This window comes from Anopheles merus, chromosome 2L (assembly GCF_017562075.2).
Source record: "Anopheles merus strain MAF chromosome 2L, AmerM5.1, whole genome shotgun sequence".
NCBI lineage: Eukaryota > Metazoa > Arthropoda > Insecta > Diptera > Culicidae > Anopheles > Anopheles merus.
Window position 1 is genome coordinate 31360281 of NC_054083.1, and position 16670 is coordinate 31376950.

At 46.9% G+C, this 16670-nt stretch overlaps 1 protein-coding gene across 10 annotated transcripts in view; it reads right to left on the minus strand.

Moving 5' to 3' along the window:
• The window catches only part of LOC121593711, an 84241-nt gene that overhangs the window by 28636 nt on the left and 38935 nt on the right, over nucleotides 1-16670 (minus strand). For all 10 annotated transcript variants that reach the window (XR_006004828.1, XR_006004829.1, XR_006004827.1 and 7 more), the window contains one exon: nucleotides 4715-4843. Coding sequence is in view for 2 of the 10 variants with exons in the window: in XM_041916308.1 (XP_041772242.1) it covers nucleotides 4715-4843 (129 nt within the window). In the remaining 8 variants the exon portion in view is untranslated. The remainder of the gene's footprint in view (nucleotides 1-4714; nucleotides 4844-16670) is intronic.

A 16670-nucleotide genomic window follows, 5' to 3' on the forward strand; every position in this document is an offset into this window, starting at 1 on the left:
CTGCATCGTCATAGCAGTACCCGCAGCCTATTTGTAGCTTCAATGTTTTTTTTTTGTTTTGTTCTTTCGCTTTTCTACTCGCTGTCGGCCGAAGACGTCCAAGACGCGAAGGTATCTCCCCGGCCGGGAAACACCATGTTTATTTTCCTTTTGCCACTTTTGCCACCAAGTACTTCGCTGTATGCCGAGGAGAGCTAGTCCCATCCAGAGCTAGAGACTCCGGGAGAGCAAGACATTCCCCATAGCTGTGTGTGTGTGTGTTGTGCGGTGGTAAAGCGCTACCGTTTGCTACTGCTGCTTCCGTGGCGCTACACAATACACCGCACCGGTCCTGGCTGCTAATCTCATAATTTCATGACAATTTAGCATAATATTGTTCACCACCGCGTGCTTTTTCCTCCCTTACACTCTCTTGCACCTCAACAATCTCACACCACATCTCGCCCCCTGTAGAGGTTAGGTTTGTGGTTGGTTGGTGGGCGGACTGACCGGGTGGCATGAAGCACGAAAGCATCTCAGAGCTAGCAAATTTCAACTCAATCTACTGTAAACAAGCAGACAACGGAGGAAAACACAGAAAAACTCCCTTTTCTGCCTGCCTCAACAACAATCTTTCTCGCTCCACCAACGACCTCTCAAGAGAGCTCGGAGCACTGCCTGTCTCCAAGGGAGTCGCATGCCTATAAAGCCAGGCGTGTATTAACAACGACACAGCCCTCGCCACTCACAATCGGACACGTTCGGGAATGTACCTCACTCACGCGAATGATGAAGCAAAACGCCAACGAGGGAGCAAAAAAAAAACGGGGAATAATAGAGACACAGATGTTATGACTTTTCTGTGCTTTGGGCTTTCGCTGTTATTTTTATATTTCTTTTGCTAGCGTTTGCTTGGGGATATCTGTTGGACAGCCATGCAAAGTAATACTCTGCACTACACCGTGGATGGAGAGTGCCATCCTGTACTCGGACCAACTCGGAGTCCCTCTCTTTTGCGCGCTCTCTCACTCTATCGGTGCACTATAATGACACATCGCTCAGCTACCAACGAGAAAAGGCACACACAGAGACATAAACATAAAAATAAAATGACGGTAACAAAAAAAGAAAGAAAATCCATGACAATCTTCCATACCGATGGGAAGATGGAGTAGTAGTATGTTCGGTTTCCCTGGTACCATAGCAAAACGGGAAGCAGCGGTTACTAGATTTAGAGAGCTGACAGTATTTCTCACCCCTAAAACAAGACCCACCACCTCAACAACTCTCCAACCTCTGTATATTTCTTTATTTTGTTTTGTCTTGGCTGTTCCGAAAGCAATAGCGGAACTTGGGGCAAGTGTGCCACCTTAAGCATTTCAAGTTATAACTCACTAAAACGTGTTTTTCAAAAGCCGATTTAAATCTCATAACCATTTTACATCTATTTCCTCACTTATAAATGAGTTTCGCTTGAAAAAAGTGCAAACAAAACAGTTTTTGAAGCGTTTTAAAAAGGGTCCAAAAAGACGTTATTTTTTGGGCTATGGGGCAAGAGTGCCACTCGTATGGGGCAAGACGGCCACCTGGTTAAAATAACCGTATTTCTTAGGTAATTGGAAATTATTACGTTTGTACCACTAGTGTATGTATTCCTACATGTATTTAGTCACCAATGAACCCTTTTTGACCACCAACTGCACCACAATATAGTTTGTTACTGTTCTGTTTTTCCGGGGTGGAATCCGCTCACAATAGCGCACCATTCTGCAGCACGCTACAACAATGTTTACATTTTGGACAGCTCGCGCCTATGAAAGATGGTGGCACACTTGCCCCAAACAGAGATGGCACACTTGCCCCAAAAGTTGTAACTTTTTTGAAATTGAATTTTTCAGTGACAAAAAGAAATTTTTTTTTCAACTAAACCCACAAAAAATTTCACGTTTTCTCAGCTATACGGTGGTGTAAATATTTTCTCGGTTGATTGTTCGCACGATTTTTGAGAGCTTATTTGGTTGGATTAAAAAATTATAATATTCTGCTCACTTTTGAAACTCAATATAAATCAGTTTAAAACAATGGGAAATATCGATTGGTCTATATGAAATTAGGCTCAGAATACCTAGTCATTGGAAAGCAACCAACTGTATACACAATTGATCATTAAATTAAAGTTTTTAAGGAAAAATGCTTGGTGGCACTCTTGCCCCGTATGGCACACTTGCCCCAAATTCCGCTACAACAAGACATACCGACCCCTGCAAGCTGTGCTCGCTCGCTCCTCCTCCCCGTCCGTCCGTATCATTCACGATATAGATGGCACCACTCTCGTCCGCGGGATTAATGCGTCATCCATCCCCGTTTATTTTATTTGTGTACGCGCGTTTGTTGTCGTTTTATTGTTATTGCTATTGTTTTGTTTCGCTTTTCTTTTATTATTGTGACACACCGATGACAACTGTATCATCGCATCTCGAAGGGTGTGTGTGTGACAGGGACGGCATGTACCGGTCACGGTTACTCCCTATCGCTACTCGCTTCTCTTTGGCGAACAATTCGCATCCAGGCACGAACGCGAAAAGACGGTCTCTATGGGGCGCTCCTCTCTGCACACACACACCTTTGGGTTGTTATTGTTACTTAAGATACATTTACGAGACTGCAGCGGAATTAATGTCACCACCACTCTACCACACTACCCCGAAATCATGTTCCATGCTTTCCTCGATTGTGCGAGACGATGTCGTCTCTCCCGGGCGTCTTCTGTCCCTACCTGTATCCCAGCAATCTGTCACGCGATCTCTCCCTCCCCCACCCCTCTTCCCCTCCGGCGGTAAATCATTGGCCCCACTCTCGGTTGTTGTGCCGTCTACCAACTTACAAGCGCACCGGCGGTCGTTACGGTGGCCCCTTGGATCGATGCACGTGAGTGGGTGTAGGTGAGTGGGTGGGTTTCCTTCTTCGCTCGTTGAGCAGCAGTTGAGCGCGCTCGTTGGTGGTGGTGCTGCTGCTGCTGCTGCGTTTCAACCAATTAGTGTCGTGTCGAATATTTTACGGACTGCTGGCGTTTTGGCACCGTGTCGTGCCTTTCCCCTTCCCGCCTGCGCCTTGGCCGAGCGCCTAGTGGGGAACAGAGCACCGGTAAACGAAACGGTCGTTTGTTGACCGGAGGTGACCAACAACAAAAGCCACCCCCCCCCTCCGCAGGTGGTGTATATTGATTTTCGAAAGCTTGCCAACGCGCACAGCAACATGGGTGTTGGCAACGGAAATCTTATCTACCCTTGCCGCTCCGCTCGCCGTCGCCGCTTTGTTGTACCGTAATGATTACAATGTCCATAAATCAATGCCTCAATGTCTCGCGCGCACTCGCGGAACGGCGATGATCGCTTACACGGCTGAACAGATGGGCTGGGCGAAGGGAGGAAGAGGAATATGAGGTATTTTGGGGCAGGGCAAATCAAAGTTGAACTCCACGCGCAGAGAGGCTACAGAGAGAGAGAGAGAGCACGTACTGCTTCTGCTTTGATCCGGTTCGAAGGACTAAAACGTACTAGCGTGGTAGCGCAGCGGCTGGCTTCCCAACCAATTTCCTGCCGGAAGTTTCAATTTAATGCAGAATAATTAATGCTCTAATCGCTGTTAAATGCAAACAGAGCGACAGGGAGAGAGAGAGATACACTCATCCAGTGGAATGGAGTTGACGGAAAAAAAACGCTGCTTCTTTTAAATAATTACGAATAAAAGCAGAATAACCGCAACAAACCTCTGTTTGTAACCGAAACTCGCTAAAAGCGGAACAACCATATTAATTGCACCTACAAACGCACAAGTTACACCTAATCAACACGCAGCGGGTGAAGAGAATGGAAATATGCCGGATATACAACAGCAAAAAGTAGAGAAAAAAAACTCCACAGGATGCTCCCCCATCCCCTCTAATTATCTCGCGCTTTTAATTGTTTTCTATCCAACCATTTTCATCGCCTTCCCACACACACCCCCATCATCATCATCATCATCTCATCGCCAACAAAATGGGTATGAAATCGTGGAGCAGAAACACACACACACTTACACAAGCGCACACCATCGAGCTGAAAAATGAGCTGTTAATAATAATTGGAAAATTGTTTTCCTTCTCCCCATGCCGTGTACCACCCAACCCTCAGCAACATTAACACAGAGCCGGAAAAAGGTTTACATGTTTGGGGGGGGTGGCTAGATACACTTCTTTGTTTCTGCTGGTAGTATTCATTTTTAACAAATTTCCACCCTTGTATTTTTTTTTTTTTTGCTGCTTTCCACCTCTTCTGCTTGCCTCTATTTTGAAACCACCACCAACAATTAATCATTTCGATGGCCACCACCAGCACACTTTGCTGTGCTGGAAAAAGGGGGGACTGGAATTTAGCGGATGGTAAAGAAGCGAGGCAAAATGGTCGATGTTTGTGTGTGTGTTGTAACATGTTGCAAACGCACCGAACCAACCAACAACAACACATCAACACCGAAGCCATCCAAATCCGATTATAGCACCGGTGAAGCGTTAACTACGCCACCCTCCGCCCGTCCAGTTAACATTCCTATTGCTGCAAAAACAAGCGTGCATGGGTGGATGTGTATTTGTTTGTGTGGCCAAAGCACAAAACTGTAACATATCTTATGCACGGTTTAACAAAGCGCGATAATAACACTGCGAGTGCAAGTGTTTCCAATTTTGTAAACTTACCTTCGTGCTTTTTTTCTGCTTTCTTTCTCTCTCTTTCTCTCTATGTAATGTAACCTTCCGGACAGAGGCAGCAAGAGTTGGTTGTGTGCTATGCCGTTTGAGCGCTGCGGCGTCTATGTCTCCATTGTTCTGTAATTAGAATAAAACAAACAAATTTATAATTAAACGGTTTGTTTTAACGCGAAAGGGAAAAGTGAAATCAATTTAGAGAGCTAAAATGGGTTGATTATTTTTCACTCTGTGCCTTTTATTATTCATATTGCGCCACACACAAACGCCAACGGGCACAAGAGGCTGTGACAAACAACCGGAAATAATGCAATTCGGGCATGATTAAATAATTCGAATCGATTTAATTCAATTACACCTCAACAAACGGACGTACGGTCCCATATATCGCATGCGAATAATATTTTTTCTCTCCTTTTCGATATCTTTCTCGATCTGGTTATTATTTCACTCTATCGGACACAAACTGAGAGAGAAAGGTCGTCGTCAGTGGTTGGTCAAACCTAGGGGTGAACATGAGCTTCGACATTGATTTTCCACTTGGATAGCGGCGTTATCCTGCGCGAAGATCCACATCAGAAAAACCCTCGATTTGTGCACAGCAAAATGTCGAGTTGTGGGCAAAATCCATACACACACATTTGGCTATTCAATCACCCTCCCACCACTCCGTGACCAATTTGAATTTGAAAAATGGTTTTTCACGCCCGTTTTGACCCAGCGAAATGTTCACAAATCTGCATACTACACTCGGGGTCTATGCACATCAGAGCGTATATGCAAACAAATCCGTCTGAAGGGAGACTTTTTTGCTGCCTACTCAATTCAACCCGACAGGAAAATCTGTTTTCTATCTACAGAAAAAAATATGAAGCATTTTCACAGTCACACAAACAGTGATCACACTCAATTGTACATTCTGATTTGTGGATGCCGGCAGGGAATGATTCATCAGTAAAAACTATCTTTTTTCACACACAAACTAACATACACATTCCACCTTCACAGACACACGCAAACACACACACACACCAACATATGCATTTAACAGCATATTTTTCCAATAATCCCTCGCGAGTTCCCCACCGGAAGGAATGCAGGCGCAGGCAGAATGCACCTCTAAAAACGATTTGTGTGTTGTGTGCGGTGGGGTTGGTCGTTGGTTCAGCTTTCCGATTTCGAGAGCTAATGGTTTTTGGCAACCTACCCTGAATGTAGCCCACTTCTTTCCTCTGCACCACACCAACACCCACCCACCTAACCCATTCACGGCCTGGTGCTAATTCGTTCCGGTTTCCGCTTTTTCTACCGTCGGGCTTTTGCTGCTGTTGGTGTTGCTGTTTGTGGGTTGCACCGATCGTGTGAACTATTTCATAATAAAGCGAACTGCACACAGCGAACCTTTCTCGCCACCCACCGACCCTCCTTGGGTGGGTGGAAAGGTAGTGGAGTTTATGGTGGTGCGGTGCATATATTTTTGGAACACAGTCTCCCTACCCCAGCGCGCCAGTTTGGAAGCGTGGAGTTTGCAAATGCAACGACGAATATGCAACCGTGACCCAAAGTGCGCCGATCAGTGTGGGTGGGGCGTCCTTGCTGGAACGTAGCCCAAATTAAATTGGTGTCAATCAATTTCAAATACCGACTCCCCTTTTGGTGCCCGGGCAACCGGGCCCCATCCCTTTTCCTGTCCCAGAATGATGTCGAAGAAGTACAATATGTTTCAACGCGCCAGCACACCAGAACACTGCGCGGAATGAATTGGTGAAGGAATAATCGATTAGCCCGAGAGTTTATTACGGACAGAGGAAGCTTTTTGGAAAAAAAATTATAAATCAATTACGCTTCCACACAGCGGCAGCCAAAATGGAGCAAAGCGTTCGAGTTTGTTGTGTTAATCGACACGTTTCATCAGAGTAATAAACGAAATGTACGGGAGAGAGCAACGATTTAGCACGGGCGTTGTTGCTGCCGCTATTGGCATGTTCAAAGGTCTATTTTTATCCCACACTAACACACACACACACACACTCATGAGAGAATTCCCTTCAACAACCACACAACATAATCAAACCTGAGAGAGTGATTGCTCAAATTTGATTCTATATGCTGCACTAACTCATTTAAACCGATCGTTCCTCCTGCTTTGCTCAACAATCTGGCCGGAAAATTGTTCCAACTCTTGTTCCGTGCGATTTCATTCGGAACGGACACACATACACACACAGGAGGGCCACACACTTCCGTTTTCCGGCTTTGCTGCTGGTGCCACCACTCCTATATTTGGGGTCATTCATGCGTTGCCGTTAGGGACAGGATTCACGCAGGATTATACATAATCGGCTAACTGTGCAGCTGCTGCTGCGGCTACTGCTAGCATCCCCATCGATACCGGAAGAGGATTGAATTTTGGAAAGAAAAAAGGTGCATCTACCTATGCACCAACATGCGGGGCTCTAGGTTATAGGGAAAATACACTCGAAAAAGATGATACGAGCACGAGCGGACGAGTGGACGATTCGTTGCGATTCGATACACATTTTTTTTCCAATAGTCTCTTCTCCAATGGAAAAAACAGGAGAAGCCAGTGGAGACGATATTTTTTGTGTACCTATCATCATGGTTTGTCTATCGAGATGGGTTGAAATTCTCTTTCAACTACGACTCGGGATTTTTGCTGTAGAGCATAGCTTTTGAGGATGATGTTAGGGATTCCCTACCTCAGCGAATTTGTTCTTCGGTTTTTTTTTTTTTCGTTGTGTGTTGCATCATTTTTTTTGTTGCTACCGGAAATATCACCACTTCACTATGTTTGATGCCCGATGCCGAAACGTGTGCGTATCTTTTATAAATGCAACCGCCGTGTGTGCGCCCATTTTTTGTTGGCACGTCTCGCATTGCAATCCTTTTTTCCGTTCGGCCCCTCGGGGAGCGGTGAAGTTTTCACTCGATCGAACATACCATTTTTCGGAACCGATGGCTCTCAGGGCCGGATGTGAATGAGCGCTAGAAGAAAAAAAAAGGTAACAAAACCAAACGGAGAACGCGCTCGAGGATGAAATCTATCCCGCACCAAACGAAAAAAAAAAAAACAATTTGTCTTGCAAAAAATAGGAAACCAAAAAGGCCATAGAAATAAAAGGGGTAACAACCCTTGTACAGAGCAGACACACGACATACCGGGGTTGAAACTGTGTCCCGGAGAGTCCTTGTTGATGGCATCCCCCGAAAGAGCTCAAGTAAGTACTCTAAATCTTTTTTGTTTTATTTCCCCGTTTTCGAGCTGGCTTCCGCTGGCTGTCAATCTCGGTTACCGATCAACTACTACCGGAAGGTGCATGCACCGCCACCGCAGCTCTCGCTCACTTTTACAACGCCGAAACCAAAGCGCGCGCGCCAGAGCTGCTTCTCGCTTACCGACAGGACGACAGGGCGCGCGCCATCAAATAAAACTCATAAAAACATTTTCCAAAATGAAAAGGAAAAATGGAAACATAAAATCAGGAAACAAATAGGGAGGAAAAATCTCGCTTGCTAGCGCATCCCAAAACCACACAAACGTGAAGGGAGAGAAACACACACATGCGGTGAAACAGCGAACAAAACGGTACTTGAACGTCGGAATCACTCCCGGGTGATGACTGTTTTGATAAGATTATAAAAAGAAATGGAGCTTCGCGTAGAGTTGGTGGTTGGTGTGGGTGTTGTATGACAAGCGGATTTTCCTATCCACATATCCGTGGAAGCAGAGAGCAAGAGAGCTAGAGAGAGAGAGAGAAGGAGCACTCGAGTGGTTCTCTGGTCGACGATGTGGTGTGGCGCGTCGGCAGCGTTTGCCTTTTTGTTATGCTGTTGAGTGGCAGCACACACACATCTTCCGTTCGCTGTTCACATCCATCCATCCAACTTGCTTTATCTATTACGACTCTATAAAACGTAATAAAAAAACAACAACAACAACCACCCCCCACAGTATGGGAACGGGGGAGGAAGGAAAAGCAAACGCTCTTTTCCCCGACGCTACTAAAACCGTGTTTAACACTTTGTTATTTTTCTGTGACAGCGAAAGCTTTGTCGGATTTTCACTGTCGGCGGGTTTCTGGTTCGGGGAAGTTGATTTTATTTGAGCGGAAAATGACACACACCACCTCCCATCTTCCTCCCGTAAACCACTCACCCCTTTTATTGCAGCAAGGGATCGCTGCCGCACACCAGTCGCTCGCTCCGTCGCATTTTGCTTCCCAGTTGTTGGAGCTACTAGGCGTGCGGAAAGAAATTTCACACCTTCTTGCACCTTCTTCAAGTGGAGTGTTATTTTATATATATTTGCGAGCAAGCGAGAACGCATGTGACAGACAGACAGCTCTAGGCAAGGTTATCCCTTTTATAGGGTACTTTTTGAAGCAATGAATTACATTAAATAGCAAAAAGATATTTTTTTAAGTTTGGAACAAAAAGCGACACCTTTGGCAAGGCGTTTTGTATGAAAGATATTCATCTGATTAATGTGGCAAAAACATTGTCAGCTGTACAATCGCTCAAGCCGGTTTAAATTGAAATATTGGATTTTAAAGGAACTTAAGAGAAAGAGAAAAATCGAGACACCGCACTTCAGTAAAGCGCACCTCACTCGCAACGCACTCACTCGACTCCCCAACTGCAACCTGATAAACAACAAAGTACGCCAAATAAACAAACATTATCACACCAATTGCATCATAATCATTCGTGCTGTTGGGCCACCGCCTTTTCAAATGAAGGACACTGGATTAAGCGTACCACATCGCATCGCATACTGCTCTAATCGAATCCGATCCTGCCACAACCGTCGCAGGACCACGGGCGAGATGGCACAAAAACGGCACCAAAACGTCCCACAGACACATTACCGTTCCCGTCAAACGGGTTTTTTGCTGATCGATTTTGACTACTTTTTTGGCACGCCACGCTCGAGGTACGAGTGCCACGTACAGAGGTTGCTCGCGCATTTCATCCCCAAAATTCCCTTCCTCCCTACTGCAACATACAACGAGCGAACGAACGGACGAATGAAGTGATTTATTGAAGCGAATCGATTCTTATCGCGTGTCATGACGTACACTCCTCCTTCCCATGAGAGGGAGGATGGGATTGGGGCAGCAGTTCATCATCGTACCTTTGCTGGGATGCGTCACACACTCAGTGGAGGGTTGCGTGTGTACTAGTGGTGTGCTCGCTGGAGCGCTCCCTCGATTCCAATCCGATTACGACTATTATTAGTACGAATCGAAACCCTTTAGTTCCGCCCGAAGTCATTCGAAATCGTCCGGAGTCGTCCTGTGTCGGCTAGAGTCGCCCGGAGTCGGAGTCGCCCGGAGTTGTCCGGAGTCATCTGGAGTGTTTTTTTCCTATTTCGCTTGGTGTATGCAGACCTTTCTTTCTAAGAATAACGGTTTGAGTGGACCGGAGACAGCAAGAATTAATGTCAGAAATGCCTGACCAAAAAAACATTGTCTCCGGCCGTCTTTGGACGGCCCCGATTCCAGCAATCTTCGACCTCGGACGACTTCGGATAACTTCGGACGACACCAGATGTCTCCGGATGTCTCCAGATGACTCCGGATGACTCCGGATGACTCAGCCATAACTCCGGATGACTCCAGATGACTCCGGATGACTCCGGATGACTCTGGATGACTCCGGATGACTCCGGATGACTCCGGATGACTCCAGATGACTCCAGATGACTCCGGATGACTCCGGATGACTCCGGATGACTCCGGATGACACCGGAAGACTCCTGAAGACTCCGGATGACTCCGGATGACTCTCACGATTCTGGATGACTCCACACAATTCCAAACGGCTCCGGATAATACTGGACGGACGTACCTCCGTAGTCGCATTCGTTTTTATGAAAACTTTACCCATCACTAGTGTGTACGAATAGCACCCATGCGCGCCATCATCATCATCATCGTGTACCTCATTTCGCCCTGTAGTGCGAGGGGAAAGGTCAGTCGCTCATTTCATCCCTCTCTATTTTGAAATGCACTGCTCGCGGCTGTTAATGTGTGCAAGAACAGGGAAATAATGATTACCCACACAGCCACCACCAACCATCCAACATGCTACGCAGCCTAGAGAACGAAACTCGCTTATCCCCCGGGGGGGTTTGTGGTTTGTCCGAAATGGGCAGAAAGCCACATTCACACCACGGGACAGTTCCACCACACAAAAGGAAGCAGACAGGGAAATTTATCGATTATCAGCATCGCCATCATCATCATCATCATCATGCCCGGGAGTGTGGCCACGGCGCACACACATGTGTTAGGCGCATCCTGTAGAGCACACAGAACGGGAGAAAGTGCTGGTGTTGATATGCATTGAAATAATTGCACCAAACCACACACCACGGCTCCACGGCAGGTCAGTGGTGATGATAGTGCAGCAAATTATCGCAAATACTCATTAATCGCATACCAGATGATTACTGGATGTTGTGCTGGTGCATGGTGCTTCGAACGGCGACAAAGCAGTGGCACAGGATGACAACACGCCTCCTCTCCTCATGGACCGTGCGTCCTCCATCCATAAAACATGACCTGCTAACACTGAGAGAGCGATTTGAGCTGGTGCATAATACACCGTTCATGAACACGCACACCGTGGATGAATGGGGCATTAAATTACTCCCGAAAAAGCTCATAAACTAAGGGATATGAAACAGGCCCTGTTGGAGGTTGGCACTATTTCCTCCTCAGAGCAGCTTGTCAAACTCATACGAGCGACAACTTCAAACCAGGCCGGTGTATAAATAGAGCGCGTCTTCTCGTTTCGCAATCGCGTTCAATTATCAGCGCGTACAAGGTTATCGCGCATTGCTTGACTCCCTTAATTAGACCCTCGTGCGCGCACGCTGCCCTGAAAATAGCAACAAATTAACAGACACAATCGATTCGATTCGCAGAGGAAGAGAAGTAACCGCTTGACACCTTTACCGTGTTAAGGCTGTTCACGAAAGGCACACATATTGCGAGAAAAAAAAAACGTGATAATCCAACACGCAATACAAGCACACACACACGCAACCAGGGGGCAAAAAAGAAAAGCAACTTAAATCACAACTTCGGTAGGCCGCATAAAAGCGTCATGTTTTTGATTACGACCCACACGACCCAACACAACAAACACGACCACATTTCGGAAAGGGATTGTTGACTTAAGGGGGCACCCTTTTCCCTTTTTTTTTCTTCTCTTCTTTTCTTTCTCCGATAACACGCGTTCCCCTTCTGTGACGTGCAGCCACGCCGGTGTCGATCAATCGGTAAGCCATCGGTAAATATTGAAAAAGAAAAAAAATAATCGTAATTAAACACTGCCTAACGTTGATAAGAGCTGTGTTTAAGAAAGCTTGCTACTGCGGTGCGCACACAGCTGGAGAAGGCGAGAGGACGTCGTTTGACGTCATATCTTGATCGCCCAAAAATGCTGTAAGAATCTTCAGTAAAGCAAGGAAAAAAAAGTGAAGCCATCCCGCATCTCCGTAACGCAGCAAAGGAATGAATAAATCGAACGCATCTATCGCATCTATATATCGGGGAGCAGACGAGAAACTCCTCCCTAGAATGAAAATGAAAAAATGAAGTCCAATGAATTGGCTCCGATCAATTTCGAAACGAGTTCATCAATCAAAACCCCAGCACCGGTACAGTCCCAAGCCAAACCCGGGTGTACATATCACCCTCGCCACGGGTAAAATGCCCGGGGAGTGTTGTGTATCGTCAATTGATTGGCATTTGGATGGGAAGGGGGAACGGTCCCTCTTCTACCAAACGAGATTCGCGCTTCAACCTTCTTCGTAGTGTCATTGTAATGCCCGCAGCATCAGCAGCAGCAGCAGCAGCAGAAACGATGTCCTTTTGCAACCGAAGGGCATGAAAATGGGAAAATTAAATTGGGTACAGTACCCCCCGTGTTTCGCCCAGCTGCAAGGGTGCACAAAGCTGTTTGTCGTCCGTTACTCGAGCAGTAGTTATCGGTTGCTACGATGAAAAATTAATTCCCTTCCGACTCCAATGTTGCCAACAAAAACGCGGAGAAAGTCAACTTCCCCCCGGGGGTCGAAGTTTGTCGACCAAGAAAAGCGGAAGGAAAAGTTCAAATTGTACCGACTCTCTACTCTTCGGTCTCTTAAACCAAAACTCCACACTGTTGGGGAGGGCGGCCATGAGAAGGATGTGTGTTTTCAGTCCGTGCAGTCCGTGCGGCATCCTCAACCGGAACCGAAACTGCACACCACCCTCCGCCTCTCGCACTAGCTTTTCTAATTGATCCAATTAGTAGCGAAGTAATCCTCCTCCGTTTTCCTGTTGTTGCAAATCAGATGCGAACGAGCGCAAACAAACGGAACGCAGTGGAACAGATTTAAGTGCTGAGATAAGGGGATACGACGACGAACGGGCTGAATCACGTAATGAATCACGGATCAGTGCGCGCACCCTCTGCTGGAGGAATTGGTCGCTGTACTACTTATTGCACGTGATAGTGGATGAAAAATTTTACACACACACACTCACACAAACGGACCTTCGGCCCATCAAGCAAATGAAACAAGCACCAAACCGTACACTCTAACAGTATCGACGCAACTAATCAAAAGAACACTATATATCTTTATCTGTATGCGTGTTTGAGTGGGGCGGCTGTGTTTCGCTGTGTTTATTGACACTAAAAGCTTCTCCAAACGTTCGAACAACCCGATCGTAAACTAGTCATCTTCAGTGCACAACACCGTGGCTACAGTGTGTTCGAGGGAGTGAAGGGATTGTGTGAGGCGCGCGGCTGATTGTGTGTCCGATGGGGTCGTATTTTGCTCATGAAAGTTTCATACACCTTATACACTCAAGATGCTCACACACTGTGTTTGTACGGCTCGCAGTGCCATTGCATTGAAACACAGTAGCAATTTCAACTTAATGGCCTTCGTTGCTCCAGCTCAAACTCGCAGCTCAAGCTCAATCAGATAGATGAAGTTGTTCGGTGTCTCGTTCGGCGCTATAGGAAAATGAAAACATTTTCCAATGGTTTAATTTCAGGTATGATTCGTCGTAGTAAAAGCAGCTATACCAGTAGTAGCAGCAGCAGTAGCGACGAGTTAGAGAGGACCAATCAATAAACAAACACAGCCAAGAGGAGTCGGCGCTTCGTCCTGCTGCGTCGTTTCCTTGCGACACCGGTACCCGGTACCACCACTCAAGCAATCGTTAGTGTCTGGAAGCCCAACCAGGAACCACCACATTGTGACAGGGGCTTGTGACAGAGCTAAAGCGCGACAATTTACTATCCAATTACCCTCGCCCCGAGCAGGCCCAACACAGAAGCTCTTGAAGCGTCCAACGGAGCGTCGTCTCCTGGAGGCAGAAGCAAGCAGCAACATTGGAGCACCGTGTATAGGAAGTAGATAAATATTGTATCGTGTAGCTCGTGTGCGCCTCCTACCGCATCTTCAAGACACCGTATACCTCATGTCTCATGTCGGTGTCTGTGTGTAGTTGACAGTGAAAAGAAAGCTCCGTAACGAATAGACACACTTCACATCATTAGCTCACATTCGATAAAAACTTCAACAGAAGCAGCAGCATTGCTTCTTCCACTACTACCTATATTATGTCGGACAATTCTCGAGTGACAGCGAGCCACGACTTTCGTCGCCTGAGCCAACAAACCGTAACATTCCTCTGACCACTTACGGCAAACGTACCGAAGAAGCGCCACGAGTCGATATGTCACACACAGCAAAATGCACGTTCTGTGGAAGAGAGGGCACACGATATCTCTGTTCTGTCCTCTTCGCACTGTCATCGGAAATGTTCCCTTTTTGCCTCACTGAGTGGATGATCTAGCCGTTGAAATTGGTTCTTGGGTGTCGTAAAATGATTTGAGCTTCGGCTCACTCAACTCACGCGATCCCATCCCACCGGCGTTTCCGGTATACGATACAATGTTTTCTCCCCGCGTCTTACAGGGGGCTCTTTCTCTCTGTTGATCCCCCGTAATAAGGCGATTGATTACTTTACGACTTTGCGCTGCACTACTGCTGCTTTGCGGCTTTATCTTCTTCTTCTTTGGGGTTGATGTATCAAACCGAAATGGAGAAGCGCGAACAATCTTGGCTTATCAATTTTCGTCACGACAAAAGAGGGGCGAGCCGGCGAGTTCGTAATCGTTCGTAACTCAAATCACTGGAAGCCTCTCCCGCGATCACCTTCCCCCGTCGGGCGCACACACTTTTCTGCCCAATTGAATGGGCTCTCCCTCCGACACCGGGGCCAGAGGGGCCCAGACAAATAAAATATTAATTACCTCATCCATCAATTCTCATTCCATCCACTTGGGCCAGTGTGTTGGTGTGCGCAGTGGGTAACGCCGCCGCAAGAGCCGCCATATTACATCATGGACGGCTGCGAGAAGGTTTCAATTCGACACGTTAAATTAATTCTACGGTTCACTTAAGGCAGGCACTCCCTTTGCTCTTCTTGTGATAACTTCTTGTTCCACAGAACTTCGACGTTTAAATCCCTGCAACCGAGTTGGCTCACAGCGACGCACCACCCGAAGGAAACTGTATCCTCCGTCTGCTCCCAAAACAATGGTCCATTAACAGTTGCTGAAGGGTTTGCCTCCATTTGCCCACCGTTCAAAGTTAATAAAAGTATTGATCCGGATCATCTCGTCAGAACCACCGCCGGCGGGAAGAATAAGCGGGATAATAAAATCAAGACCCAAAGCCTACCTCCTCTCCCTGTTTTCGAAAAGCTAAGAACAACGTCTGCCAACAGCGCACCACATCCATCATGTTGGCATGAACGTCCTGCCAGAAAAGGCAGCGAAACAAAAGGGCACGGAGGAGGAAGCCGTCGCTAAAATTTGCCAACAATTTTCCGGGTACGTCGTCCTTTTCTTCCCAAAGCTTTTTTTTCCACTGGGTTGTTAAACCGACTACTACTACTACTACAGGGCGCAAGTTTAGCCCATTTTCATCGCCATTTCCATCGAAATGGCTAATAAAATTCTGCGTAGATATCCGGAGTAGCAGTGTGTCCGGGAGTTCCTCCGCTTACTCTCATCGTCGGATTCGAGCACATGCCGGGCAAGACACGACACGCTTGTCATCGTTTTCGTCATTCTTCGTCCGGATATCCCATAAATCGGTAACGAACCGAGGGCGGGCGGTTAGATTGAAAACGAGCCCGGTTGGAAAACAATTTATTTTACCTCACCCGAGGGGGTAGTCACACTCTTCGGGCTCTGTGATTTAACCCCCGGGGCCCGAGAACACACAAATGATGAGCAGAAGAACAGGGGGGAAGAAAGAAAAGCGTGCGCCCGCAGCAAAACACCCCACCACCGGAAGCTGTCGTAAAATGTTTCTTCATTAAACCAAACGCTTCGGACTATTAAATCCTTCTCGCCTCGTATATTTTACCAGAGAGGCTCACCCTTCTCCCTTCCACAACTCTTCCAAACAGTCCATTTCTCGCTTTTCACGGTGCACAGCACGGAGGAGCGCCATCTGCTATCTATCCTTTCGGTTTCGGCCAATATTTGTGTTTGCTCACTCGCTTCAAACACAACACGAGGATGAAAAGGCGAAAACTTACTGGCCAAACAAGCCAACACCACACCAACGTCGACGAGACGCCGAGCCGAGGCGGCAACCATATTGCCAATTAATACAAAAGCCAAGCGAGAGCCGTCGAGGAGAGGGCCAAGAGGCCGCAAAAGCGTAGTTTGTGGAGGTGCAGAGACCTGGCGCTGACTGCTGGGACTTGGAAAACAGATTTTCCAAACATCAAGCAGCTACTCCGGAGCATTGTCGTTTAATTCTGTATCCTGCTTTTGACACCCTCTCTCTCACTCTCCTGTTAGCACATTTTGTCCAACAAGAAGCTGTTGTTTGCAC